This window comes from Erinaceus europaeus, chromosome 11 (assembly GCF_950295315.1).
Source record: "Erinaceus europaeus chromosome 11, mEriEur2.1, whole genome shotgun sequence".
Lineage (NCBI taxonomy): Eukaryota > Metazoa > Chordata > Mammalia > Eulipotyphla > Erinaceidae > Erinaceus > Erinaceus europaeus.
The window spans coordinates 65,943,738-65,971,091 of NC_080172.1; the positions used below are offsets into that span (position 1 = coordinate 65,943,738).

The window sequence follows — 27,354 nt, forward strand, 5'->3', positions numbered from 1 at the left end:
CCTACCGAGGCAGAAACAGATCTGAGTGTTGTGTGTACCTCCACTGCACTCTGGACTGCAATAGAGAATCTTTTCCTTCTTACGAAAGCTGGTGTAACAACATCTGGCTTTCTGTGGCATTAGGCAACAGATAAGCCCATATTTGGCTTTAATGTGACTATGGCTACCATACTGGACCACATAAAAATAGAAAAGCATCACCACAAACATTTCTATTGGGTGTTACTGTTTTAAGGAACAAAAACATAGGAACTTCATAGGATTAAAAATTAGATTTTTTTTTTTGCCTCCAGGGTTATCACTGGGGCTCAGTGCCTGCACTAGGAATCCACTGCTCCTTAAGGCTATTTTTCCCTTATTGTTGCCTTTGTTGTTGTTATAGCTGTTGTTGTTGTTGTTGTTAGATATGGCAGAGATAATCGAGAGAGGAGGGGAAGACAGAGGAGGGAGAGATGGATAGACACTGGCAGACCTGCTTCACCACTTGGGAAGCGACCCCCTGCAGGTATTAATTAATCCTGCTGGTTAAAGCCTTCACAACAGTTGCTAAGTAAACTTTCTACCTTCCTGCTCTTTCCTCTTCTCCACCCCACTTTCCTAGCCATTTCCTTTTCCGACTTGCCACTTCCAGTTAAAAATATATATAAAGGCGTTGTCTCTGATCAATAAAGATGCATTGCATTCCTGCTCCGCCACAAGTTCCTGGTTCCTCTCTAGAGTCGCTGAGTAAGCAGCAGCCCAGGTTGGCTCTGGTTGTGTTCTCTCCAAACCAGAGAGCATGTGCCCGGGAAGAAACACCCTCACACTAGCCCAGCATCTGGGCACCTGAACAGGGACCTACCCGCCAGCTTCACACACAAGTGGCAGACGTACGAAGGTGCCCCAGATAAGTATACGGCCTTGGCTCTCTGCAGCCTTGTGTTTTACAAAGGCACTGTGATTCATTTTCTCCCTCTTCTTATTTTTCTGAGACCCCTCTGCCATGGGTGACCTTCCTCCTTAGGAAGAGGTTTCCCAAATCCTCTACTCTTTTTTCATGAGACAGGTTTTCTATCTCTGGGATATTTTGCTCTGGGCCACACCTTGGTTCCTTTTGACTGTGATCATAGAGTTTGGGAGATGCTCGGAGATTTCCCCTGGGACTTCGTCAACTCCCTCTCCCATGTATCCCACGGAGAAGGGCGACTCTAACTTGCAGAGCCTTCTCCTTGGCAGTCCCCAAGACTGAAGACACATGGTTAGTTCTACCCTCCTGATTCGATTCTTTCTTCTATCGGAAGCCATTTTTCGGAACGGGTGCCTGCACCAATCCCGCAGGAACAGTCAGAACCAGCCTAACTGGGATTTTGAGGCCCTTTTTGAAGTAGGATGCCCTCAGGGACTCATAATGGGACACATCAGGATCTAAAAATATCTGGTACACAGAGCCCAAAAACAAAACCTCCCTACCGCTTCTTTCTCCCTTCTCCTCGCTCTCTCTGAATATCTTAAGCTTGCTGTCTGCCCCCTCTGCTTTCAGTTGTGTTTTGTGAGTTGAATGAATTTTTGTACGACCCATTTTTCTCTGAGTACTCTGAAACTTAACTAACTTTATATAAAAAAAAATGCTGGACACAGCCATGATTTCTGGAGACATCCAGAAACAATCCTAAAACTTTTTTTTTACATCTTGGTATAAATGTGAAACGTTTAGTCTTGAAAACTGTATGAGCATGGGCGAAGAAGATAGCATATTGGTTACACAAAGAAACTCTCATGCCTGAGGCTCCAAAGTCCCAGGTTCAATCCCCTGCACCACCATAAGCCAGAACTGAGCAGTGCTCTGGTAAAAAAAAAAAAAAACAAAACTATGAGTAAAAATGGTTCAAAAAAGACAGTACAGATCTAAATCTGTGTTTGACATGATATGTCTTCGTAACAAAAGGTTTTCTCCTCCTGTGTGTTAAAGACTACATGTTTATTTGTGTGTTTCAAGTTTGGTAAACATTTAACTTTAAGGTTAAAAGTATAACTCTGAAGCTATATTCTTATCAGGCAGAGTTAAATGAAGGAGTTTTCAACAGGATTTTCATAAAGGAATGCCTGGAAATCCATTTGAACCCCGTCCTCTGACATCACCCACAAAATGGCACTACTAAAGTGCCCCCTTGAAGTCAATGATGTGACCTGACACGATCTGAAGAACCCGATTCAGATTCTAAGGACAGAACTTTCTTATTGCCTTTCTCTTGCCCATCTCTGTCTGCCCTTCCTGCTTCTGTCTCGCCTGTCACCTTTTGGCGGTTCCAGCTCACTCTCTACAGAAAAGCAAAGTTTCAGTGGTTGTCCTTCCCCACCGAGATAGACATGCAGAGTTTCATCCCCTAGCATTTCTTCCCCTGGTCGTTGGCATTGGACTGATGCTTCTAAGGGACTTGCTGGTACACCTCTTGGACACTCCTTTTACGCTGCTGGGCTTCTCAAAGACTGACTGCAGCAGTCCATGGACTTTGCAGCCAGCTGTCCTAGGACTCACAGCGCCGCCGAATAGTCCCTTTGCCTGGTAGGCCACAAGCCACTCCGCTTGGCAGGCCACACCCCTTGCCTGATAGGCCCTACCCCCAGAGGCAGAAAACACCCCTTCGCCTGATAGGCCCTGCCTCCAGAGTCAGGAAACGCCCCTTTGCCGTTAGGCCCCACCCCTTTAAGCCTATCAGGCAGCCCCTCTCGGCCTACCAGGTCTCTCTTAAGTCTCACGCTATCCCTTGCTACTCTTACTTATCGCTCCATCTTATTCCAGTTCTTATAAAAACGCCTGCACGATACAGGTTTCTGTTCACCCCTATACTGCTATTCCTCTGACAGAAATGGAGTCTTTACAGACATTGACCCATTTACATATGGCCATTTAGAAAGAGGGAGATGTCGGGAAATTGTGGGGATGTGGTTGAACTTGGCAGGGCTTGAACTTGAGGAGCGTGTCAATCCTGTTAGTCTCTCTCTCTACCGAGAGGTTGAGCAAGGAGGGACAGTAGTAACCCCAAAGGTGAGCCTCATCCTGTCAGACTCCTTGCCTCACAAAGCACACCGCTTTCCTGATACTATGGCCATTAGATAAAAAGAAAGGGGGAGATGTCGGCGAGCCCCCCTGCTCTGCTCCATGGCTTATACTATGGTCTATTTACATAATCATTGTTTTGTCTGAGACCTGCCCTGCCTGCAAGGTATTAACTAATCCTGCTGGTTAAAACCTTCACAACAGTTGCTAGGGAAGCTTTCTACCTTCCTGCTCTTTCCTCTTCTCCACCCTCCTTTCCTAGCCATTTCCTTTTCTGACTTGCCACTTCCAGTTAAAAATATATATAAAGGCATTGTCTCTGATCAGTAAAGATGCATTGTGTTCCTGTTCTGCCATGAGTTCCTGGTTCCTCTCTAGAGTCACTGAGTTAAGCAGCAGCCCAGGTTGGCTCCGGTCGAACTCTCTCCAACCCAGAGAGCACATGCCCAGGAAGAAAAGCCCTCACGTTAGCCCGGCAATGACTACAGACATGATATTTAATGCTCAGCTACTTGAATAAGACCCAAAAGAATTATAAAGTTTTGAGTCTAAACATAATGTACTAAATACAATAAGTAAAGGGAAGGGCAACTGTGGGGATGAATAGGCTATATACTTGATCTATTTGACTAATGAAATAAAAAACATTTTTACAGCTTCTTGGAAAAAAAGATTTTTATTCTTCTGAGCAAGTGAGACCCCAGAACGTTCCTCAACTCTGGCATATGGCAGTACTGGGAATTGAACCTGGGGGCTTCAGGCATGCTCTAATGCTGAGCTATCTTCCTGGTCCACCAGCTACTTTTTACTGATACTCTAAATAAGCAATTTTATCAATCTTTAAAACAATGGAAATTAAAAGGAGACACTTGTGAATTTAATTCTCCTTGAAATGGAAAGAAAAACATTTTTGAGAAGATCGATCTAACACTGCCATGCCATTTCATTACCAGAGACTTTTATTTTAAAAGAAAAAATTAAGTTATAAACAAGAGAAAGTGATGAATGAGAGTATCATTCTGGAACATTCGGTATCAGAGACTGAACTCAGGACAGGACCTCAGACTTATAAATCCTATACTCCAGAACTGCACTCCCTCCTGGGCCACTCTCTGATCATTTTAATCTTTGCTGAAATTTTATTCAGCCACTTTTGAAAAATATGATAAAAGACTTTTGTAAAGAAGTGAAAAATCACTGATTTTAAAAGGAACATTTACATATCTATCTCTGCTTGCCCTTACCAAGTACAACCAAAGTTCACCCTTTAGTTCTGGTTTCTCATAAGTGCATAAATTAGCTTGAATTAAAAGCTTTATTAACTATATATATAGTATGACTTATTATTTTATGACCAGGGTTATTGCTCAATTTGATGTCTGTATGACTCAGATCTTCCCAGTGTTCTTTTCCCCTCCCCACCCCAACCCAGGACTTTTTTTTTTCTTCTTTAAGGGAATGAGAGACAGAGAGAGAAAAATGGAAATGCGGAGAAAGGGAGAAAGTAGGAGAGGGAAAAGGGGGGGAGGAAGAGATAGAGATACACACACACACACACACACACACACACGCATGCAGAGACACCTCCAGCACTGCTCCATCACTTGTGAAGCTGCCCTCCCATCCCCACCCCCCGAGTAAGGATTTGGGGCTTGAATCTGGGTCCTTGTGTATGGTAATGTGTGTGCTCTACCATGGAAGCCTTGAGCTGGCCCATGATAAAATATTTCTAAACAATTGGCAAATAACCATCAGATTGCTTTTAGCTGATTTATTGTTGAATCATAGCTGCTATATCTTTAGCTAAAAATCACCCTAGGTTCCAATTATAGTGGTTTCTAGTATATAACACGTGCTCATTTCTGTTTCAAGAAAATTTCTCTTACCTGCTCTGTAGCTGTAGGGCAGTAGAAGACTAATAAAACAGTTGTACAGATGTTTATTGACAATCCAATGATGGTGATGAGATTTGGGGCAATCCAAGAGGGAACTCTTGCAACTAGCCATTCCCAATACCCTTGCATTAAAGGCTCAAGCAGGGACCGTCCAGCACTCTGATATCTGTGTTCTTCTAGCCGCTTTAATTGGTGTCTTGACAATGGTGGTGTAGGTAGCTGAAATAATTTATTTAATACACACCCTGGAGTACTCATATGCCCGTAGCCCACAGGGGATTCCTGATGAGTATCTCCACATCGTTTCCTTGCTGATCGATGCCCACTCATGGATCTTGGCTATCTTTTATATGAAGAGAATTATTTGTCTTATTTTATAGCTTTATGTGGCTGGTTTTTACCTGGGGAAGAAAAAACATCTGTCAATTTATTAGTCATTATCAGTATTGGTACACAGACCAAAATTAATATATGATATGTTGCTTAGCTACAGCATATTAAGAAACATTAAAGTAGTTATTAGGATAGTACATATTAAACAGAAATCAAACAACAGGAGGTATGCTTTTAGATCTGATGCCCATTGATGGTTCTGAGCCACAAGAAGTCATGTATCCTTACCTTTAAGTGAAACATATTAAAGGGATTTTAAAAGCAGTATCTTCCTGTAACTCTTATCGCTTATATGACTTCAAAGTGAATGCTGCTTTTTTCTACCTCCCACCACTTTCAGTATAACAGAACAAATCTTAGAAATGAACATTAGGTTGTAGGAAAAGTGACATATTTTTTCCTATGCAGAAATGTGTCATGACTTTTCTGACAACCTAACAGAAACTGAGTTACAAAGGCATACTCATACCCAATGATAGCTAGCAAATTGGAATTAATATCAGAAACAGCTTCAGTAAAGGGGATCTTAAATGGGATTTTTATTTAATGCTATGTATTTTACATAATAGCTATACTTATTGAGCACTTACTATATACTTAACACCTGAAGCACATTTCATAGGGCAACTCATTTAGTCTGTATAACAAGCCTAGAATGTATGAGATATCAAATTATTCCCATTTCTATGGAAAAGGAAACTAAAGCATAGAGAGGTTAATTTATTTTTCAAGATTTTATTTATTGGCTAAAGATAGAGAAATTGAGTGGAAGGTGGAAAAACAGAGAAAGAGAGACTACTGCAACACTGCTTTACTGCTTGCAAAGCTTTTCCCCTGAAGATAGGGAGAGAAGCTAATTAATTTATTATAGCTCACACAGCTGGAAAGTGGTATTCAAACAAACATGCTTTCTGTGTAAGCTCTATTAAAAGATAAAACTCACTAGTGGAAAGGGATATAGACAGCATTCTGGGTGAGGATAAAATTAGGTCCATAAGAGGCTGGGTGGTGGCACATCTGGCTAAGTGCACATGTTACAATGGACAGGACACTGGATTTGAGCCCTTGCTTCCCATCTGTAGTGGGGAAGCTTCACAAGTAGTGAAGCATGTACTGCAGGTGTCACTCTGTCTCCCTCTCTATATCCCTTCCCTCTCAACTTCAATCTTATCAAAAAACAAAAACCTTTACAAGAATAATACATATTTATTAGCAAAGTGACAGCTCAGGTAATTTAGGAAAAAAGTATTGACATAAGCAGATTATTTATAAGGGATTCTGAGTGGGGCTGGGTGGTGGTGGTGCACTTGGTTGAGCATCACATTATAACACACATGGACCCAGATTCAAGCCCCTAGTCCCCACTTTCAGGGGAGGGAAGCTTCACAAGTAGTGACGCAATGCTGCAAGTTTCTCTCTTGCTCTCCCCCTCCCTTCTAAACTTTGGTTTCTGGTGGAGGGAATCTGAAGATGAGGGAAGGGAAAGCATAGAAGCAACTTGTAAATAGAAGTATTTTATACAGTCAGATGACTGAAGCTTTGGCAAAAGATGAACGTTTCAGGCTACAATTTAGAAGCCAAAGTCTAGTAAGAAATTAGAAGGTAGAAAAATTCTTGGGGGGGGGGATTAAGCAAGGAAAAAAAAGGATAAAGAACCCTGTGGAAACTCATGGTAAGAGGAAGAGAAACCATAAGAGGATTAAAAAAAGAATCTTAGAACTAAAAGGGTAATGGCACTGAACCAAGAGTCCTATATTTTGATCTTCTGGAAGAAAACTATCCAGAATACACCATGACATGGAGAAATGCTGCTCTATGGGAATACATTATGTGATATGGAGACTAGAAAAGCTCAATAATAGATTTGCTATCAAAACACACCCAGGATTTCTTCTGTCAATTCCCATATATATTCAAAAATATCACTGTCACTAATAATCTCAAGTGTCATAAATACATATATTTCGATAAATCATGTGTTTAATAAATATATTTGAGTAAATCATGTGTCTAAATACTTGTTTATAAAACTCATTATAGTCATTAACTTCCTTAAACAAAATTTCAAAAAACTCAAGAGCTATGCCTCAATTTACCTAAAGTGCTCTGCAAAAATGACTGAAATAACTGTCAAACTAAGGAGACAAATCAAAGCTAATTTCCTTCAACTTCAAATAATTCTTCCACATACAACTATATCACAAAGCAATCGATTAAAATTGTTGTAAAACAATGATTGTATGTTAAGCTTATGACAAAATCACTTTAGATTAAAAAATTATGGTAGCTAAATTTTCTACTGTATAACTGAATGATATATTTTCATCTTTGTTGAGCTATATTACATTCGCTCCTATGGAATGGCCTTTTAAAATGAGCATTAAAGATTTAGTCAATTTGTAGTTCAATTTATATTTTATCATTATAGTAATCCATCCCCCTATTTTGCAAGGGGAAAAAAGGTGATGTTGAAGGTGCTGACCTGCTTTTGGCACTGACAGCTACAGTCAACTGATCCAAACGGTTTTAAGTTTGAGCATTTGGCAGTACTAGACATACACTGATACTTTACTTCTTAGTGTTTTCCTCTTCTGACCTAATTTTTTTTTTCCACCTCCTCTTTCTCCTTTAGGAAAATATACAATTTGGACATAACTCTCTAGAGCTAGTCATTATGTCATTCATACATGAAAAAAGGCCAATGAGTTTCTAAAGATTATTTTTAGCAATATTGCTTAGGCCACATTATCTCCATGATGCTATCAGCAATGAGACTCCAAGTATGAATTCAGATAGAACCTGGGACACACAGATAGCTACTATGCCTTCAATATATGCATGTAAAAAAGAGGCTACTTTGGATACAATAAATGACACTCATCACTTAAAACAACTAAGCTCCTCAGATAAAGAAGGGTCTACAAAAACTGGAAAAGGGCAAGAGACTTGGCTCACTTGTGATAGCCTTTTTGGTCATTACTAGGCCACCCCATCACCTTGGGCTCTAGTCAGAGAACCTTGGATTTCCCCTGGATATGATGTGCTTATACCTCTAATAGTTCCCTCTCTCACTGGCCACTTACAACAGGAACATTATCATAAACCCTTCTGTGGGCCTCCAGGAACTTCCCCTCACTATACACTAACAATGGCAAGGATTGTTCCATTCTCTGAAGGGAGGCTGGTTCAGCCGACTCTGCCACATGAGGAAGACTGGTCCTGAAATGAGTGCAGTCTCGGATGTTCCCAGATGTGACTGTGGACTGTGAGCTCAGACTGATGGGGATTCAGAAGTTACACAAGCTCCTGTGCTACGAATATATATGGGCCCTGGGTCAGATCGGCATGGTAAACAGCTAATTGTAATTATACATTTTCTTTAAATTTGGGAGCTACTTTCTGCCCTAATCTAGCTTTCTAGTCCTATTCTCAACTCTGACTACATTTTCAGACAGTATTCTTAGTCCACCTCCACGTTAGCTATCAAGCTCAAGCAAAAATTAGTAAAGTCATAGGCCCCCTAGGGACAGACCTAAAATAGACTTAAGTTCTTTCTACTCTAAAACCTGTATTCTCATCTGCTGTACTCCTACTTTTTGGGTCGTGTTAAACAATTTTTCCTGCTTTACATCCTACTGCTTTTCAGACACCAAGTTGCAGATGCTACTATGATTCCATCCTGAACTCCCTGGGGAGACGAACTCACCAATGTGTCCCAGAACTTTACTTCTCCAGAGCACTACAATACCAGGGAAAGATAGAAACTGGCTAGGGGTATGGAGCGATCTGCTCACATCCATGTCCAGTGGAGATGCAATCACAGAAGTTATAATTTCCCAAAACAGGAATTTTGGTCCATACTCCCAAAGAAGGAGAGTTGTTAGGAAAAGATTACTAGAAGGCTCTAAACCCCAATCCCATCAATATCCTGAAAGAAAAAAGAAAAAAAAGGAAGGCCACTCAGAAGTAGTAAGAGACGTAGGTGTGACTTAGGAAGGAAGAAAAGGCAGGACCAATAAAGAATATATATGTAAAAGTCAACCCATATCTGTGATCTTGGGAGAATTACTGCAGTTTCCAATGAAGGAATGGGGATAAGAACTTTAGTGGGGCGAAAGGTGTGGAATTATACTCCTATTATCTTATAATTTTATAAACTGATAATAAATCACTAATAAAAAAAGAACTGGGGAGGAGAGGAAGAAAGAAAAAGGCCACTGTTACTTTAATAGGCCAATCCCACTCTACCTTTTTCCCATCATACCTGAAACCCAGAGCCTACTTCCATGAAAATGATTTCAGAAGCCAGCCAACCAACCAACAAAAAATAGCTGTTTCTGAATTTCAGCAAATGAAAAGCCAGTATTATCTCCAGGGAACAGGAAAGAGTAAACTATAGGAAGAGAAAGGAATAAAGATGTGGTAGGTACATAGGAGGTACAAAAGTAACAAAAATATTTTAGTCACTTGAAGCTTTCTTTGTCTATGCTCAAGAGTGAGGGGGAAATGTCTTTATATTGTCACACAATACGGAACTTTTTTAAAAAAAATGTAAGAAATGAAAAATATTACTATAGCTCATATGAGCAAGTAGATTCCAAGTTCTAAAAGCACTCAGTTAATATCTAAATACAGTAAAAAACAAGACTGACACATCTTCAGCTCCCATTTGCAATGGAAAAAATAAAGCCAGATAAGCACACAAATAACAATACACACTGTGAAGGGCTCTACCCAGAAAACAAAGTGCTGAGCCAGAAAATAGTTGGAGATGCACTTTTTTGATAAAATATGGTTGAAGTCTATGAATTGTTTCATTCAATAACTACAGCTGAATAAATAATAGTAAACCAGATGGAGGACTCAACTAAATGGAGATTGGTAAGTCAAAGAGACTTACAATGCCAAAAACATAAGACTATATTCAGATGTTGTGGAAAGCCACCAATAAACTTAAAAGGAAAACCATAGTTTTGTGGTAGTTAACTAAGACTATTTCTGTAAGTCATAGTGGTAAAGTATTTCAACTATAAAAAAAATTCTCAGCACCTGCAGTTCAGTTTAAAATATTGATCTCAGTCCTCTTGCTACATTAGGCTTTTCCCTCCTTTGACAGAACCTGGCTCTAGTGTGCCGCTCTCTTCATACTACATTTTGAACATTTTGTTTGCTTGGCTTTTCTCCAATATCGGTCTCTAAGATTCATAAGCACAAGGGACACTCGTGTCTTAACATTCTTTTCCCAGTTATCTTATACCATAGCTTCCACTAAGGCCCTTAGTTCTTACATTTGGAATGATGAACAAATATGATCCATCTACTATTTAATTAGTAAGTAGCTCTTCCAGACACTGAAACACACACACACACACACACACACACAGAAAAAAACTGAACTATCCTATCCTACCTTAAAGTGCTCTAAAGGGGTGCATGTGTGTGTGTGTGGGGGGCAGACATTCTCATTGCTAAATTATAAAACAGCTAAGATATAACAGGCGGTGAACAAGCTGTTGTAGGAGTCCAGAGGAGGTGACATATGGTCTAACAAATAGTTATCTCTGTGCAGGCAGGAACATTTATGTGGAAAGTTTAAAAAAAAAAAACAGAAATACTTCATAACACCTTTACTAAATCTACACTTAACCTGTGGACCTATATATAGGTGGTGTAGGATATCTATACTAGAGCAGCAGACGGTAATGACAGGCTACTTACACTATTTCTGCATTCACGCTTGGAAAAGCCAGGATAGGCATCACACTAAACAAGAACTGTCCAAGTGTTCAGAGCAAAAGGTAAACTTACACAACACACAACCTGTAGTGTGAAATTCCAGAATTCTCGTTCTCCCTTGTCCACCAGTGCTGAGCTTGAGCTATTTTGATTCAGCAGTATGTTTACACTTCTCTTACAGGAAGTGATGACTACATAGCTATTTGTTACCTTTACGTTGTTACTAAAGGAAAATTCCGATGACTGAATTCCGATGACTGACATTAACAAATAAAAAAAAAAAAAAAAAGAAGAAAGAATGCTAGTAGTATGAGCACCGAATTACATTCACCATTATTTAACAAGTGATACATGGAGCAAGTTAGCAAAAACAAAAGCCTTTTCAGCAGACTTGGAATCAAAACCAGTACTGTGTAAGAGAATTTAAAATTACTGTTTTACTGAAGTTGAAATTTTGCATTCAAAACAAACACAAACAACTTCCCTCAGCAGAGAAAATATGTCCTTTTATAGATAATTTTTTTCAGTCCTTGAAAAATTACATGTGAGGTCCTAGGCTTTGTTTGATTCCCAGCGCCACATAGACCAAAAGTGAATGAACAGTGTTCTGGTCTCACTCTCTTGTAAAAACAAATCTTTAAAGACTAAATTATCAAAAACATAAATTTAAAAAGCTCCCTGAAAGAACACTAGTACATTTAGCCAGCTTAAAAAGTAACTCACTGCTGTCTGGAAAACAAACTGACAATGCAGTAAAATGTAACTGAGGTTTTAAAAGATTCAGAGAATTTTAAAAAATATTTATTTCTCTTTTGTTGCCCATATTGTTTTTTTTTAATTGTTGTTGTAGTTATTATTGTTGTTGTTGGATAGGACAGAGAGAAATGGAGAGAGGAGGGGAAGACAGAGAGGAGGAGAGAAAGACACCTGCAGACCTGCTTCACCGCCTGTGAAGCGACCCCCACCCCTGCAGGTGGAGAGCCGGGGCTCGCACCAGGATCTTTCCCCAGGTGCTTGTGCTTCGTGCCATCTGCACTTAACCCGCTGCACTACCGCCTGACTTTCAAGATTTAGAAAATTTTAAGGATTGGGTGTGGGACAGTTAGAATTTGTGAAAATCACAGTTGTAAATTATCAGCAGAACTCTATTAACTGCACAGCAAGTAAAGATAACTGCCTGAGCAGGTTAACACAAGAGGTATGTTTATCTAATTTCTTTATTAGCTATAAACAGTGAAATGAGACTATAGCACCTGGCTGGGAGGCACACCTGGTTGAGTATACTTTACAGTGCACAAGGACCTGGGGTTCAAGCCCCCAGTCCCCACTAATGGGGGGGCTTCACAAGTGTTGAAGCAGTGCTGTAGATCTCTCTCTGCCTCTCTATGTCCTGCTTCCCTCTCACTTTCTCTGTCTCTACCTTATGAATTAAAAGAGGAAGAGAGACCACAGTACCAAGGTTTCCTTCAAAGCAGTGGGGGCCAGGCTTGAACCTAGGTCGTGTACATGGCAAAGCAGCACACTATCCAAGTGGGCTACTTATTTCCCCCCTCCCACACACTTATTTCCTAACTGACACTCAAGGATCTTTAACTATTTTTCTCTCAGCACAGATCATACACCAAAGCATTCTTACAACTTAACGTCTCTGAAATTGCAATCGAACACCAATGACTCTGTGGTAATGTTCTAAATGCTCTCAGCACAGTTCAGTTGGGCATGGAGCAGGAAGTGAATCTTGATTCTGTGCACCAGCATCTGCTGAAAGCCCACTAAGAATTGGCCTAGTAGAGAGAGCTAAGGATCCACCGTCAGCTCTTAGCAGACTTCGACAAAGATTACGTTGAATACCAATGGCTCCAAAGGGCAGAAATGACACACAGAAATACCCAGCCCCGAACTGGAGAAGTCCACGGCTCGGCTCGATGGTGAGCGCCCATTCACCCCCCAGTGCTGCTGGCGCCCCCACCTCCCGGCCTTTCCACTTTCCAAGAACTCCGCTGGAAAAGACCCCTGAGACACCATCTCGAAGTCTGTCCACACACGCTGAAATTTCCAGAAAAGTTGCTGACCGGGAAAGTGGCCCAGACTCCGCACGCCGGCACCGCACTCCCGGGAAGGCGCCCCGGGTTGGCTCTCCGGGTGCAGAGGGGCCGAGAGGAGGTGTGGAGCTGACCTGCCGGGTCGGTTCCGGGCAGGCGGCGCCCCACGGTGCTCGGTCCGCCCCGCCGGGATCGCGGCTCCCGCGCTGCAGCCCCCCGCCTGCCTCCGCGCCCCCGGACCCCGGGCCGGAGGGCAGCGTCCCGGCCACCCGCGCGAGGCCCCAGCTCCGGAGGAAGGCAGCTTTCACCTCGCGCAGGTCCCGCTCCAGCTCCATTCCCGTGCCCCACCCCGGAGCCCGCAGCCCTCTCCCCGCTCCGCGTGACAAGTTGCGCCCCAGCACCTCCTCCGAGCCCCGGCGGCGTCCCCCGAAGCGAGTTCCCCGCAGCCTTTCCCCGGCCCCCAAAACGCATACCCCCAGAATTAAGACCTCCGACTCCCAGCGACTGGGCGACTCCGATCGGCGGCAGCGCGATTCACGACACTTTCCCGACTGCCGTAAAGGAGCACCCCGTCTGCGCGCGGCGGCGGCGCGGGCGCGTGCCCTAGGTCGACGCGTGCGTCCGGGGGCCGGGCCGGGCCGGGCGACTGTCGGGAGCGCGCCGGCCCGCCCGCCCGCCTGCCTGCCTGCGGCCCCTCCTGGTCTCGGCCCCCGCCGCGGGCTCTGAAGGCTGCCTCCCGCGCCGGCAGGGCTGCCCGGACGAGGTAGGAGACAGGACGACGGCGGGACGCAGGTCTCCCGCGAGAAGGCCCAGGGGGTGGGAGCTGGCGGATCGGAAGGTGCGGGCCGCCTGGAGAGCCTGGCCGAGCCCCCAAGCCCCGAGCCGCGGCTGATCGGGGGCGGGTGCGGCTGGGGCGGCGGCCTGTGGGCTGCGGGGTTGGGCGGGTGCGCGCTGGGCCGGGGAGCCGAGCCGAGCCCCGACCACCGAGTCCTGGAGCTTCGCACCTCGTGGAGGGAGAAGGCAGCGGGGTAAGGAATCGCCGCGATTTGTTTTAATTGGAGAATCTGCGCCCCAGTTGCATCAAACACCAATCAGAAAGAGACAGACCACAAATTGCGGTGGGGTGCGCACCCTTCCGGCTGGTTGCCCCTGGCTTGGCCCCGTGGCAGGTAGGGTGGCGCGAGGTTCAGGTGGCAGGAGGTGCCCCCGCGGCTCAGCTCGGCTCGGCCGAGCACGGCCTGGCTGGTGCAGCCCGGGAACCGCGAGCTCAGCGCCGCTATGTGCAGGAACTTCCCTTCCCTGCGCCAAGTCTGGGAAACAGAAAGTGGAACTGCACAAATTGTTTTTTTTTTCCAGTTGTCCCAATTTTTTAATGCATAACTTGGGACGCAAATTCAGCTCAGTAGTGGCACTTCTAATCCAGAGCCTTAACTAACTGTTTGCTTACTGTTCAGATGTCGCTTTGACATTTGATCCAGTTTTTGAAGGTTTCTTTCTTTTTTTTTTTTCTTCCTTCAGGGTTATTGCTGGGCTTGGTGCCTGCACCATGAATCCACCGCTCCTGGAGGCCATTCCCCCCCCCCTTTTTTTTGTTGCCCTTGTTGTAGCTTCGTTGTGGTTATTATTATTGCCCTTGTTGACGCAATTCGTTGTTGTATAGAACAGAGAGAAATGGAGAGAGGAGGGGAAGATAGAGAAGGAGAGAGAAAGACACCTGCAGACCTGCTTCACCGCCTGTGAAGCGACCCCCCTGCAGGTGGGGAGCCGGGGGCTCAAACCCGGATCCTTACGCCGGTCCCTGCGCTTTGCGCCGCATGCGCTTAAACCACTGCGCCACCGCCCGACCCCCTTTTTGAAGGTTTCTTAACCTGCTAGACTTTTCTAGGGTTTCAGCACAAGGAGGATAGTGCATTTGCCTGGAAAATAAGTTCTTTTTTTTTTTTTTTTAACATTTAGTTTATCTTAATGAGAGAGATACAGAGAGACAGACAGGTACAGAAAGGGAAGGAAGGAAGGAAGGAAGGAAGGAAGGAAGGAAGGAAGGAAGGAAGGAAAGAAAGAAAAAGAGAGAGAATGACAGGCAGGCAGGCAGGCAGACCAGAGCACTGCTCAGCTCTGGCTTATTATGGTGGTGCTGAGGATTGAACGAACCTCTGACATTTGGTGCTTGGGGCATGAAAGTCTTTTGCATAACCGTTATGTTGCCCCAGCTAAATTCGGTTTTACTTATTTATTTATTTATTTAACTTTTAGATAAATGATCATTTTCTGTTGTGCTTTGATTTGACCCTGGTGGTTCCATATATGTCTAAAATGTGTTCATAGAACTTTAGGGCTATTCAATTAAGAATATCTGGGATTTAGTTTCCTAGGGTTTCTTAGTAATCACCACTTAGAAGAGACAGCATAAGGAATTTCTTTTTTTGTCAGTGGCATTTAAATATTAGTGAGATTGAAAAATTCATAACTGAATTTATGATTTATGGTTATTCAAGACAATTAGAAAAGATAATTGAGAGATGCATTAACATTTTTTTCTAGTACTCCTGTACACTTCCAAGTACTTTAAAAGGTTTCTTAAATTATTGACCATTGTAATTCTGATTTTGCTTTGTTGGCTGCTAGCCAGCTTTCCAAGGAAATGCTTTTAGCTTTCCAAGGTAAAAATAAATGGCCAGTTACAGTTTTTCTTACTTGTCCTTGCTCTTATATTTTCCATTAACAAACTGAGGAACTGAACGTTTGAATTTTATTTTACTGTAAATGATTGTAGTTTTAACGTAGTCATAGGTGGCTAGTGGCTCCTGTATTGAATAATAGTCTCTTTTAAGGTTTTTAAAAAATATTTATTTATTCCCTTTTGTTGCCCTTGTTGTTTTATTGTTGTAGTTATTATTGATGTTATTGGATAGGACAGAGAGAAATGGAGAGAGAAGTGGAAGACAGAGAGGGAGAGATAGATAGAGACCTGCAGACCTGCTTCATCGCTTGTGAAGCGACTCCCCTGCAGGTGGGGAGTCCAGGGCTTGAACCGGGATCCTTACACGGGTCCTTGCGCTTTGGGCCTCCTGCACTTAACCCGCTGCACTACTGCCCGACTCCCATAATAAATAGTCTTTATGAATAGTATCCTCCCCATTGTTTTTTAAAGAAGTTGATTCAGGGAAGTTACTGAAGATTGCCCAATTTCACATTTTATTTTTAAAACCTTTTGAGTAGAAGAAAGCTTTAAGATTGTCATATAGAAATGGATGAATAGAAAATTGGCAGTGTACGTAGAATGGACAGAGGAAGGAAAAAGCATTTATTCAAGAGACTTGAGAATCTAAGTTATGATTACACTGAACATTAGGAAAAGTAGTTTCAAATGACTATGAATAGACTGCCATTGCAATCACTAGTAATAGCATGTGAGGGTTTTAGAAGAAAGAACTTAAGGTTAGCTGCTATGAGATCTGAGAATATGGATGGCCCTGATAACAAGAATACTATGTATTGAAATAATGATTTTTGGGGGAGTGGGGTTGTTAAGAGGATTTAATTTTTATTGCTTGTTTTTTAAAAAAATTATCGAGTGCTATATTTTTCCCCTTACCAGGGTTTTCTTGGGGGTGGGGGTTGTGTGGGCTTGGTGCTTGCATGGTGATTCCACCATCGTTAGTGCCCTTTTACCCCTTTCTTCCTTGCATGATGGATAAAGAGGAAGAGAGAAAAAGATACCTGATGCATTCTTCCACCACTTGTGAAGCTTCCTTTCTTCAGGTGGGAATCAGAGACTTGAATCCAGGCCCTTTTGCATGGTCTTGGACAGCTACCTCCCCCAAAATTTATCTTAGACCACCAACAAATCTAAATCTATACTTAATAAAAGGTGGTATAGAAAAACACCTCTTTGCTGGCAAAGGAATATAAAGAAATGTTTATTTTTCCCCTCATCTTTAGGTTGGGAAATAAAAATTCCACCTGAGAATATAGAACTATAGGGTCTGCGATCTGAGATTTAAGCCTCAAATTTACATCTCTTCATAGCATAAAAAACCTGAATGCCATGTTCTCTCAGGTTGATACTGATAATATGCCAAAAGTGTGTGGCTAAACCTCTATGTGATACTTTAGAAGTAGTGAGATAGCTCACCTGATAGGGTGCCAGCTTTGTCATGTGCAACCCAGGTTCATATCTGACTTCTCTTTCTGTTGGGGTTATGGTACTTATCCCTCTCTCCATCTGTCTCTGTTTCTGTCTGAAAAAGTTGCCAGGAGTGGTGAAGTCCAAGCAATGACTGGTAATAATAATTCCTTGCTAATTTAAAACTTTTATATTAAGGTCATAGAGGTTGACCTCACAGGTTAAAAACTATCAAACATATCTGCCAGGGTCAACAGAATCAATAAATAAAGAACTGGAATTATCAGGCCTTTAGATAGGAACAATCAGAAAGAAATTAAAATAATGTTTAAAGAGCTGAAAAATTTAATATGGTAGAAGTAATTATTAAAATTAAAATATATTGGGAGTCGGGCGGTAGCGCAGTGGATTAAGAGCACGTGGCGCAAAGCGCTGGGACCAGCGGAGGATCCCGGTTCGAGTCCCCGGCTCCCCACCTGCAGGGGAGTCACTTCACGGGCGGTGAAGCAGGTCTGCAGGTGTCTTATCTTTCTCTCCCCTCTCTCTCTGTCTTCCCCTCCTCTCTCCATTTCTCTCTGTCCTATCCAACAACAAAGCAATGTCAACAATGGCAATAATAACCACAACGAGGCTGCAACAACTTGGGCAACAAAAAGGGGAAAAATGGTCTCCAGGAGCGGTGGATTCATGGTGCAGTCACCGAGCCCAGCAATAACCCTGGAGGAAAAAAAAAAAATTAAAATATATTGTTGTTTCTAGAAACTTACACTGGGGAAACCACTATAGCAATTTAGCAAGGAATTGTTGTGATTAATGAAATGTTATGGACTGATAAGAGAAAGAGCATAGAAAGAAGAAAATAGCATAGAAGAAGAAAAAAGAAAAAGAAGAAAAGCGCAGAGACTCTGAAGTGGATTCATTCATGTGCAGAGCCTGGGAAACATACATCTACGCCACTGAATATGCCTCCCTCTTCCTGTTTCCCATCGATTGAGGCAAAACCACACCAAAATGTGGATCAGCCTGTACAGAAATAGAGCTGAAACCTAGATGAAATAGCTTTTACAATAAGGGATCAAAGGACAGCATCCAAGTAGTGAGGAGGCAGATATACACCCATCCCAAGGAAGAATCCGCACCATGCAATCAGGTAGATATTTCTAAGGTATAAAACTTTACTCAGGGATAGAGAAAGGTGAATTATACCAAACTCTCAGCACCGTGATCCTATATTAAATTTGTAACACTAACTTGGGCATTAAGAAACTGCTATTAACCAGGTTGAAGTATCTGCCACAGCCTTCCTGACAACTTCTACTGCTTTGCTGAGAGTCTGGCTGGTATTCACTGTATTAGAATTCAGTTTCCATTGTAGCAGGCCCTGGAAGGAGAGTTCCACCATTGCTGGAATCAGATTTAGCTAAGGACTGAGAGATATTTATCAAGAGTGCTGACTTTTGGCCCACAGAAAGAATAGCACTGGGAGTTAGGCCGTAGCGCAGTGGGTTAAGCGCATGTGGCGCCAAGCGCAACAAAGACCGGCGTAAGGATATCGGTTCGAGCACCCAGCTCCCCACCTGCAGGGAAGTCGCTTCACAGGTGATGAAGCAGTTCTGCAGGTGTCTATCTTTCTCTCCCCCTCTCCGTCTTCCCCTCCTCTCTCCATTTCACTCTGTCCTATCCAACAACGACATCAATAACAACAACTACAGCAACAATAAAAAGACAACAAGGGCAACAAAAGGGAAAATAAATAAATTTAAAAAATTAAAAAAAAAAAAAAAAAGAACAGCACTTAGCCAACACCTCACTGCTCAAGCAAGCAAATCACATCCAAACAACAAGCAAGTGCCCTGAAGACTTTCCAGAGCATTGTCAGATAACAGGGCCTCATAGCTTGCCTTGCTTCTTGCTAACTTGCAGCCTGCCAGCCCTGGTCAGACCATAGCACCAAACTATTTGTTCAAACATTATTCTAGACATTCTTGCAAAGGGTGTGTGTGTGTGTGTGTAATACCTTATTTTTTACCAAGGGACCTTCACTATCAGGACCTGAGGGTCCAGCCTCCTTTCAGACCCAAAACTTGTGCCTGCAGCAGCCTTTCCTGCAGCAACCTCACAACTACCAGGCATGTGTAATTCTAAACCTTTGATTTATCTAAGCATGCCCAAGACTCAGTACACAGGGATTGTTGCCCAGGCTTATTCAAGTATGAACTCTGGTCCAGGTCCTCACAGAACACCAAACATAATGGAAAGACATTATCCATACTGGTGGATCAAGAAAATAACCTGAAAATAACAACATAGCTATGTAAATTTCCCAAGAAGACTTCAAACCTGTGGTCCCAAGGATACTTACTTAAAATGAGGTCAGTGGAAAATTCTTCAGCAAAGTCAAAGAAAGTATGAGAGAACATAAAAATCAAGTCCTAACAGAAATCAGAAAACTAAACAGTAGCTGAACAACAACATCAACATAAATTTGCAGTGAACACTAGCAAAAAGGACAAATCCAAAGATCAAAGCAGTGGCCTAGAGGATAGGGTAGAATAAATCATAGAAAAAGACGAACAAACAGAGAAAAAAGAGCTAAAACAAATGAAGATAATTTAAGGAGTTGTGGCACAGCATCAGGAAGAGCAGGCAACATTTATCATAAGGGTATAGGAGAAGAGGGAGAGAAAAAACAGAGTTCTTATTTGAAGAAGAAATAACCAAGAACTTCTTCACACTATGGAAGGACACCAGCACCCAGATTCAGGAAGTACAAAGAATTCCAAACAAAATAAACACATGCATACTTCTAGTGTTTGCCCTTCTTCCGTAGCCAGTCAACAGCGTCAGGTTGAAAGCTGTCAGGAGCTGCTTGTTGCTGGCTTTGAAAGTGACTGGGATCCATGTGGATTCAGTCGGCTAGGAAGGATCGTCAGTTTCCCCAATGAATGGGTACTCACGGGATGCACCACGAGAAGGTCGATCCAATGCATCCCACATGCATACTAAGACACATAATAATTAAAATAGAAGATAGTTTAAAAACTACAAGAGAAAAATAGTAGGTGCCACCATGAGGTTATCTGCTGATTTCTCCTTGAAAATTCTAAAGACCAGATATGACTACAATGATATATTCAAAGTTTTGAATGGAAAAGACCTTCAACTAAGACTATTTTGCTCTGCTAAGTTGTCACTCAGAATTTCAGGAATGATAAAGAACTTCTTGGGCAAAATAACAGTTAAGGGAATGTATTACTACTTTACTGCTCTTATAAGAAATACTAAGACTTCTACAAAGAAAAAATATTGAATGTTCTCACTCTTATGTAGGAAAGAAAGAAACAAAGCAAGGGGACCAATAAAGTAAAATGAATATAAATGCTTAGACTTAACTACAGAACTGAGGTCACCAAAGGGAGTTGGGGGAATGTGTTAAAAGGATGGCTATAGAAGTAAGCCCCCACACCTATGAACATCTAATCTTTGACAAAGGTGCCCAGACTATTAAATGGGGGAAGCAGAGTCTCTTCAACAAACGGTGTTGGAAAAAATGGGTTGAAACATGCAGAAGAATGAAACTGAACCACTATATTAAACCAAATACAAAAGTAAATTCCAAGTGGATGTTAGACCAGAAACTATCAGGTACTTAGAGGAAATACTGACAGAACTCTTTTGTTGCATAAATTTTAAAGATATCTTCAAAGAAACGAATCCAGTTACAAAGAAGACTAAGGCAAGCATAAACTTAGGGGACTACATCAAATTAAAAAGATTCTGCACAGCAAAAGAAACCACTACCCAAACCAAGAGACCCCTCACAGAATGGGAGAAGATCTTTACATGCCATATATCAGATAAGAGGCTAATAAGCAGAATATATAAAGAGCTTTCCAAACTCAACAACAAGAAAACAAATAACGCCATCCAAAAATGGGAAGAAGACATGGACAGAATATTCACCACAGAAGAGATCCAAAAGGCCGAGAAACACATGAAAAAAAAAAATGCTCCAAGTCTTTGATTGTCAGAGAAATGCAAATAAAGACAGTAATGAGATACCACTTCACTCCTGTGTGAATGTCATACATCAGAAAAAGTAGCAGCAGCAAATGCTGGAGAGGTTGTGGGGTCAAAGGAAACCTCCTGCACTGCTGGTGGGAATATAAATTGGTCCAGCTTCTGTGGAGAACAGTCTGGAGAATTCTCAGAAGGCTAGAAATGATCCCCTATGATCCTGGAATTCCTCTCCTGGGAATATATCCTAAGGAACCCAACATGGCCATCCAAAAAGATCTGTGTACACATATGTTCATAGCAGCACAATTTGTAATAGCCAAAACCTGGAAGCAACCCAGGTGCTCAACAACAGATGAGTGGCTGAGCAAGTTGTGATATATATACACAATGGAATACTACTCAGCTATAAAAAATGGTGACTTCACTGCTTTCAGCTGATCTTGGATGAACCTTGAAAAATTCATGTTGAGTGAAATAAGTCAGAAACAGAAGGATGAATATGGAATGATCTCACTCTCAGGCAGAAGTTGAAAAACAAGATCAGAAGAGAAAACACAAGTAGAACCTGAACTGGAATTGGTGTATTGCACCAAAGTAAAAGATTCTGGGGTGGGTGTGTGGGTATGGGGGAGAATACAGGTCTAAAAAGGATGACAGAGTACCTAGTGGGGGTTCTATGGAAAACTGAGAAATGTTATGCGTGTACAGACTCTTGTATTTACTTTGGAATGTAAAACATTAATTCCCCAATAAATAATTTTTTTTTAAAAAAAGGATGGAGATGGAGAGGGTCCACTATGGTAGAGGGATAGGTACTTTGGTTGTAGTCAAAGTGTAGTGAGGCACATCTCAAAGATACCTGAAATTATATTTCTAAAACATTCATAATTTTATACACATCAGTGTTACTTCAGTATTTTTTTAAAGAAAAGGTTATTTTAAATCAAGTGTACAAATAATGACATTAGGAATATGGAAAAGAAACAGCAAATTTAAAACAGGCATATTTAGTAACAAGTCACAGAGTAGATGACAAGTGGACCAGAGAAGATGACAAGTGGACGTTAGAAATGGCTGAGACTTCATTATTTGTGAGGTTAACGTGAGATGAGGAAGCTGACCACAATGAGGGCTGTGGAACTGAAAGTTGGATTTTTTTGTCTTTTTTAAAAAAATTTTATTTATGATAAGGAGACACTGACAAAACCATAGGATAAGAGGGGGACAACTCCACACAGTTCCTACCACAGGAATTCCGTATCCCATCCCCTCCCCTTATAGCTTCCCTATTCTTTATTGCTCTGGGAGTATGGACCCAGGGTCATTATGGGGTGCAGAATGTGGAAGGTCTGGCTTCTGTAATTGCTTCCCTGCTGAACATGGGCGTTGGCAGGTTGATCCATACTCCCAGCCTGTCTCTCTCTTTCCCTAGTGGGACAGGGTTCTGTGGAAGCAGGGCTCCAGGACACATTGGTGGGATCATCTGCCTAGGGAAGTCCAGTGGCATCAATGGAGAGAGGGATTAGTTTGAGGTCGAGGCCCATCATGTCTGTCTGGGATTCTCAGGACTCCCCGATTAGGCCCCCAGCTGATGGGGTGGCCTGATAGTGACTAAAGAGTCATCATTAAAGTATGCCAGTCTCTTGCCCTTATTCAATAGTTTTTGTAGTCCTTTGATAAGATTGTATGTTTTTTTACAAAGGTCATGGAAAATAAATTTTAGTCCATCACACAGTGAGAATGTTTCTCCTCCTCTGAATAAGAAATTACTTTTGCAGAGAGTAGTGTCTTGCAATTTGAACATTTTTATTTCATATATTTAAAATGAGTGTATGAAGATACATTGGTTTCTAATTCACATACTGGTTCTTTTTACTTACCAACTATATCTCCCTGAAATATTAGGGAGAAAGCAGTAATATGTAGTACATGTATATTTAGTTCCTCTTCTCCCTCATGTAGGAGCTGAAAATATAATGATGAACAAAAGTGTTGGTTCCTGCTCCCTCAGAACTTGAAGTTGAGTGAAGAAAATAAAACCAAAAAAGCAAGTAACAAGTGTGATGAGATATCTTGGTTGGGAAATATAAAGGTGCTGTTAGTTGCAAAACTAGACACAATTGAAACCAGAAAATCTGGGACTTGAAAATGGGAGTTAACTGTAGTGGTGGAATAGTTGTGATAGTATTGTAGTCTAGTTATCTAAACAGAACATTGTGCATGAAAAGGTTAAGGTGTATACAGTTGAAGATCTGACAGAACATTACTAGGGCATTGTAGCTTAGGGATTGGGTATTAAAATGGAATTGCCAGCATCTGAGACCTATCTCTACCATGTTTCAGCCTTATGACCTTGAGCAATGCCTTTAATTCTGTTGAGGAGGAGTGAATGATACAATGCATTTAAAGTGCTTAGTAACACTGCTGACACATAGTAAATGCCCTTTGCTTTTGTAATACTGAAGATGGTCACAACTAAAGCAAGGAGTTGGGAGTAGACAAGAGTGGCCACAGATGAGTGTGGGAAGGTAAGTAGAGATCAGACCATGCAAGGACCTTACAGAACATGCTAAGAAAAAAAGGCAATTTGTAAAGGCAGAGAGGGAAGTGGTGAATCCTTATATAACAAGGTTGCTGTTTTAGAACTAGAAAACTCTTACTGGTTTTAAGGTAGAGTAATGACTGGTGATGGTCCAGACTAGAGGTGGGTCATGTAGGAGGAGATTATATTTATAATCTGGCCAAGAAATGGTGATAGTTTAAGTAAGGTAGTTATAGTGAAGATGGTGAGAAGTGGTAGATATAGTAGAAGAAAGTTTAGGAATTGGGATCAATAGTACTTGTTATATGTGTAAAAAGATGAGGTAGAGAGAAGTTTTTGTATATGAAAAGTGACTGAATCTTAGTTCAATTTATGGAGACAGTGAAGAAGCCAGATGTTACCAGATATGGTTTTAGAAGTGTAAGTCAAGTTTGTAAATAGAGAGTTGCAGGAATAGATGACTGAAGTATAATAGATGAATGAACACTTGTAAATAATATCTTCTAATTTGTTTTTTCTGCTTCAGAAGACCTGCTTGAGATGTGGTGGTTTCAGCAAGGACTCAGTTTTCTTCCTTCAGCCCTTGTAATTTGGACAGCTGCTGCTTTCATATTTTCCTACATTACTGCCATAGTACTCCATCACGTTGATCCTGTTTTGCCTTATATCAGGTCAGTGAATATACCACATTCCTTCTTATAGAATAATTTTTTTTTTTAGAAGAAGTTTTATGACTCACTGACACTTTAGCACTGAAGTCAAGTTTGTTTCGTTTTTGTATTTCATCATCTGGGCTTTACTTCTCCAGGCAGGCTTTTTTCAGATAGAAATGGAGTGGCAGAGACAGAGAGGGAGAAATACCACCTGGGTCACAAACATGGTCTGAAGCAAGCTTTTAATGTTAATATTTTTAAACTCATGGCTTTCTTTTCTTTAATTTTTTAAATTGTTTTTATTTATTGGATAGAGATAGCCAGAAATCTAGAGGGAAGGGGGTGATAGAGAGGGAGAGAGACAGAAAGACACCTGCAGCCCTGCTTCACCACTGCAAAGCTTTCCCTCTACAGGTGGGAACCAGGGGCTTGAACCTGTGTCCTTGAGCATTGTAACAGGTGTGCTCAGCCATGTGTGCCATCACCCAGCCCTCATTGCTTTTTTTTTTTCCTAGCAATAAGATTTCACTATTCCCAGATCATTGTTTTTCACTCACACAGAGAGACAGGAAGTCAGAGAGAAAAGGGGAAGCATACTACAACACTCATACTCCATATGGTCCTGGGGCTTAAACCTGGCCCATATACATTCTGTCATTAATTGGCTAATGAATTGTGACACTAAAGTGCCTTGTCTCATAAGTAAATATTTAAGGTGTCTCAGATGTCAAATGTATGGATAATTTCATAGTCACATTGTTTATCACTCTGCTAGGGAAGTGTGTACTTAAGGAGTCATTTCATTTTTACATAATTTTAAGAGATTGTGTTTATGTGTGTGTGTTTCTCTATCTGTCTACCTTGTTTTTTAAAATTTGTTTAATGATTCAAAATTTACAAAATTACATGTCAACAGGGGTATAATTCCATACCATTCCCACCACCAGAGTTCTGAATCCCTGGTCCCTCCATTGCAGTCCACTGTGGTTCTCCAAGGTTGCAGACATGAGCTAACCTAATCTCTATGGCTATCTGCCTACATTTGTACAATTGCCCCTTTTTTCTTCCAGGTCCAGTCTTCTCTTTTCCTCTAAGCTACACAAGACCATATTACTATATCCAAATATCCCTCTCCTTTTCCTCCTCTATTTCTGGGATCTGATGGAGCTTGAATTCAGAGCCCTCTTACCCTCTTCCTCCTATGACTTCTCCTCCACTGGGAGTATGGATCAGACCTGCTTTGGGGGTGTAGAAGGTAGGAGTTCTGGGTTCTGTAATTGATTCTCTTTTGGACTTGAGCGTTGACAGGTCAATCCATACCCCCAGCCTGCCCCTAGTGCGGCAGAGCTCTGGAGAGGTAAGGTTCCAGAACACATTGATGAAGTCATCTACCCAGAGAAGTCATAGGAGGAAGGGTGGAATCATGGTAGTGTCTGCAGCTTGGTGGCTAGAAGGTGCCAGGACATAAAATGAGACAAAATGGTTAATGAACAGGAACCAAAAGTAGGAACAGAGCAGATGAGATCTGGAAGAAAGCTAGGAAGTCTACCCTAGGCATGTTTTCAGGGGCATTTCTATGGTAATCCCATACTGAGTTTGATAGCCAGCATGAAGTTGGATAAAAACAATGTCTGAGAAAGTGGTGTCAGAGAACAAAAAAGGGATGGGAGTTGGATTGGGGCAGAGAGTAGCTCCCATTATTGAAAATATTCTGTGGATAGAATTAACTATTTACCTCCATCCACCCAAACTAGGATATATATATTTAGCACCAGATCTTGTGTAGCTGCCTAGTCCCTATTGGTCTGAGCTCACAGCTCTTGGTCACAGCTGATAACAGTGCAGGCTGCAGTCATTTCAAGACCGGTCTTCCTCTAGTGATAGGGCAGGATACCCCCAGCCTCCCTTCGAAGACTGGGGCAGTCCCTACCAGAGCTGTGCTCTGTGGTAAGGGCAAGATCCTGGGAGGGCCCACAAGAGGGCTTATGATGCTAATGGAAGTGACCTGTAGTGGTGCAGAGTGGGATCCATTAGAGGTCTAGGCCCCTTATATTTGTGTGGGAATCCAAGGTTTCCCTAACTAGGGCCCTAGATGATGAGGTGTTGTGATACTGACCAAAAATGTATTATTTAGTGACCCAGCCTCTTGCCCTTATCCAACTTTTTTGCAGTCATCTTTTTATCTGATGACCTTAGATTTTCTCCCAGTTGTTTAAGCATTGAGTGCCATTTGTTTAGCCCAACCAAAATTAGTTTTTTGGGATCTATCTTCTTTGGGCCCTTTCTTTTTTTCCATTTTTTTTTTTTTTTACTTATAAAAAGGAAACATTGGCAAAACCATAGGATAAGAGGGGTACAACTCCACACAGTTCCCACCACCAGAACTCCGTATCCCATCCCCGCCCCTGATAGCTTCCCTATTCTTTACCCCTCTGGGAGTATGGACCCAGGGTCATTATGGGGGTAGAAGGTGGAAGCTCTGGCTTCTGTAATTGCTTCCTGTCAATTGCTTTCAACCTGTCAATACTAAACATGAGTATTGACAGATTGATCCATACTCCCAGCCGTTCTCTCTCTTTCCCTAGTGGGGTGGGCTCTGGGGAAGTGGGGCTCCAGAGCACACTGGTGGGATTGTCAATCCAGGGAAATCTGGTTGGCATCATGCTAGCATCTGGAACCTGGTGGCTGAAAAGAGAGGTAACATAAAACCAAACAAATTGTTGACTAATCATGAACCCAAAGGCTGGAATAGTGCAGATGAAGAGTTGGGGATGGGGGGCCTCCATTTTGCAGATAGCTAGTAGGCCTATTTTAGTTATATTCCAAAGGGCCCATGACTATACTAGTTTTGTTTATTTCCCTGAGCCTGAAATGTGATATGTAGGTAGATTCAAGTTATTGTCTGGGGAG

General features: G+C 42.0%; 2 protein-coding genes across 14 annotated transcripts in view; one reads left to right on the plus strand and one right to left on the minus strand.

Moving 5' to 3' along the window:
• Positions 1 to 13,694, minus strand: part of CEPT1 (choline/ethanolamine phosphotransferase 1) — a 48,455-nt gene extending 34,761 nt beyond the window's left edge. The window contains exons 1-2 of one of the 4 annotated variants that reach the window (XM_060201893.1): positions 13,238 to 13,525; positions 4,924 to 5,333 (exon numbers count right to left, since the gene is read on the minus strand). In XM_060201893.1, the coding sequence (XP_060057876.1) occupies positions 4,924 to 5,262 (339 nt within the window). In that variant the 5' untranslated portion in view covers positions 5,263 to 5,333; positions 13,238 to 13,525. Of the gene's footprint in view, positions 1 to 4,923; positions 5,336 to 13,237; positions 13,526 to 13,576 lie in introns of those variants that run through there. The other 3 variants (XM_060201894.1, XM_060201892.1, XM_060201895.1) reach the window with 3 other exon arrangements.
• DRAM2 (DNA damage regulated autophagy modulator 2) overlaps positions 13,677 to 27,354 on the plus strand; it is a 44,474-nt gene continuing 30,796 nt past the window's right edge. Inside the window, exons 1-4 of one of the 10 annotated variants that reach the window (XM_060201897.1) lie at positions 13,678 to 13,866; positions 23,212 to 23,296; positions 23,715 to 23,777; positions 24,318 to 24,462. In XM_060201897.1, coding sequence (XP_060057880.1) covers positions 24,332 to 24,462 — 131 coding nt within the window. In that variant the 5' untranslated portion in view covers positions 13,678 to 13,866; positions 23,212 to 23,296; positions 23,715 to 23,777; positions 24,318 to 24,331. Of the gene's footprint in view, positions 13,867 to 23,211; positions 23,301 to 23,592; positions 23,778 to 23,837; positions 23,954 to 24,317; positions 24,463 to 27,354 lie in introns of those variants that run through there. The other 9 variants (XM_060201899.1, XM_060201900.1, XM_060201898.1 and 6 more) reach the window with 9 other exon arrangements.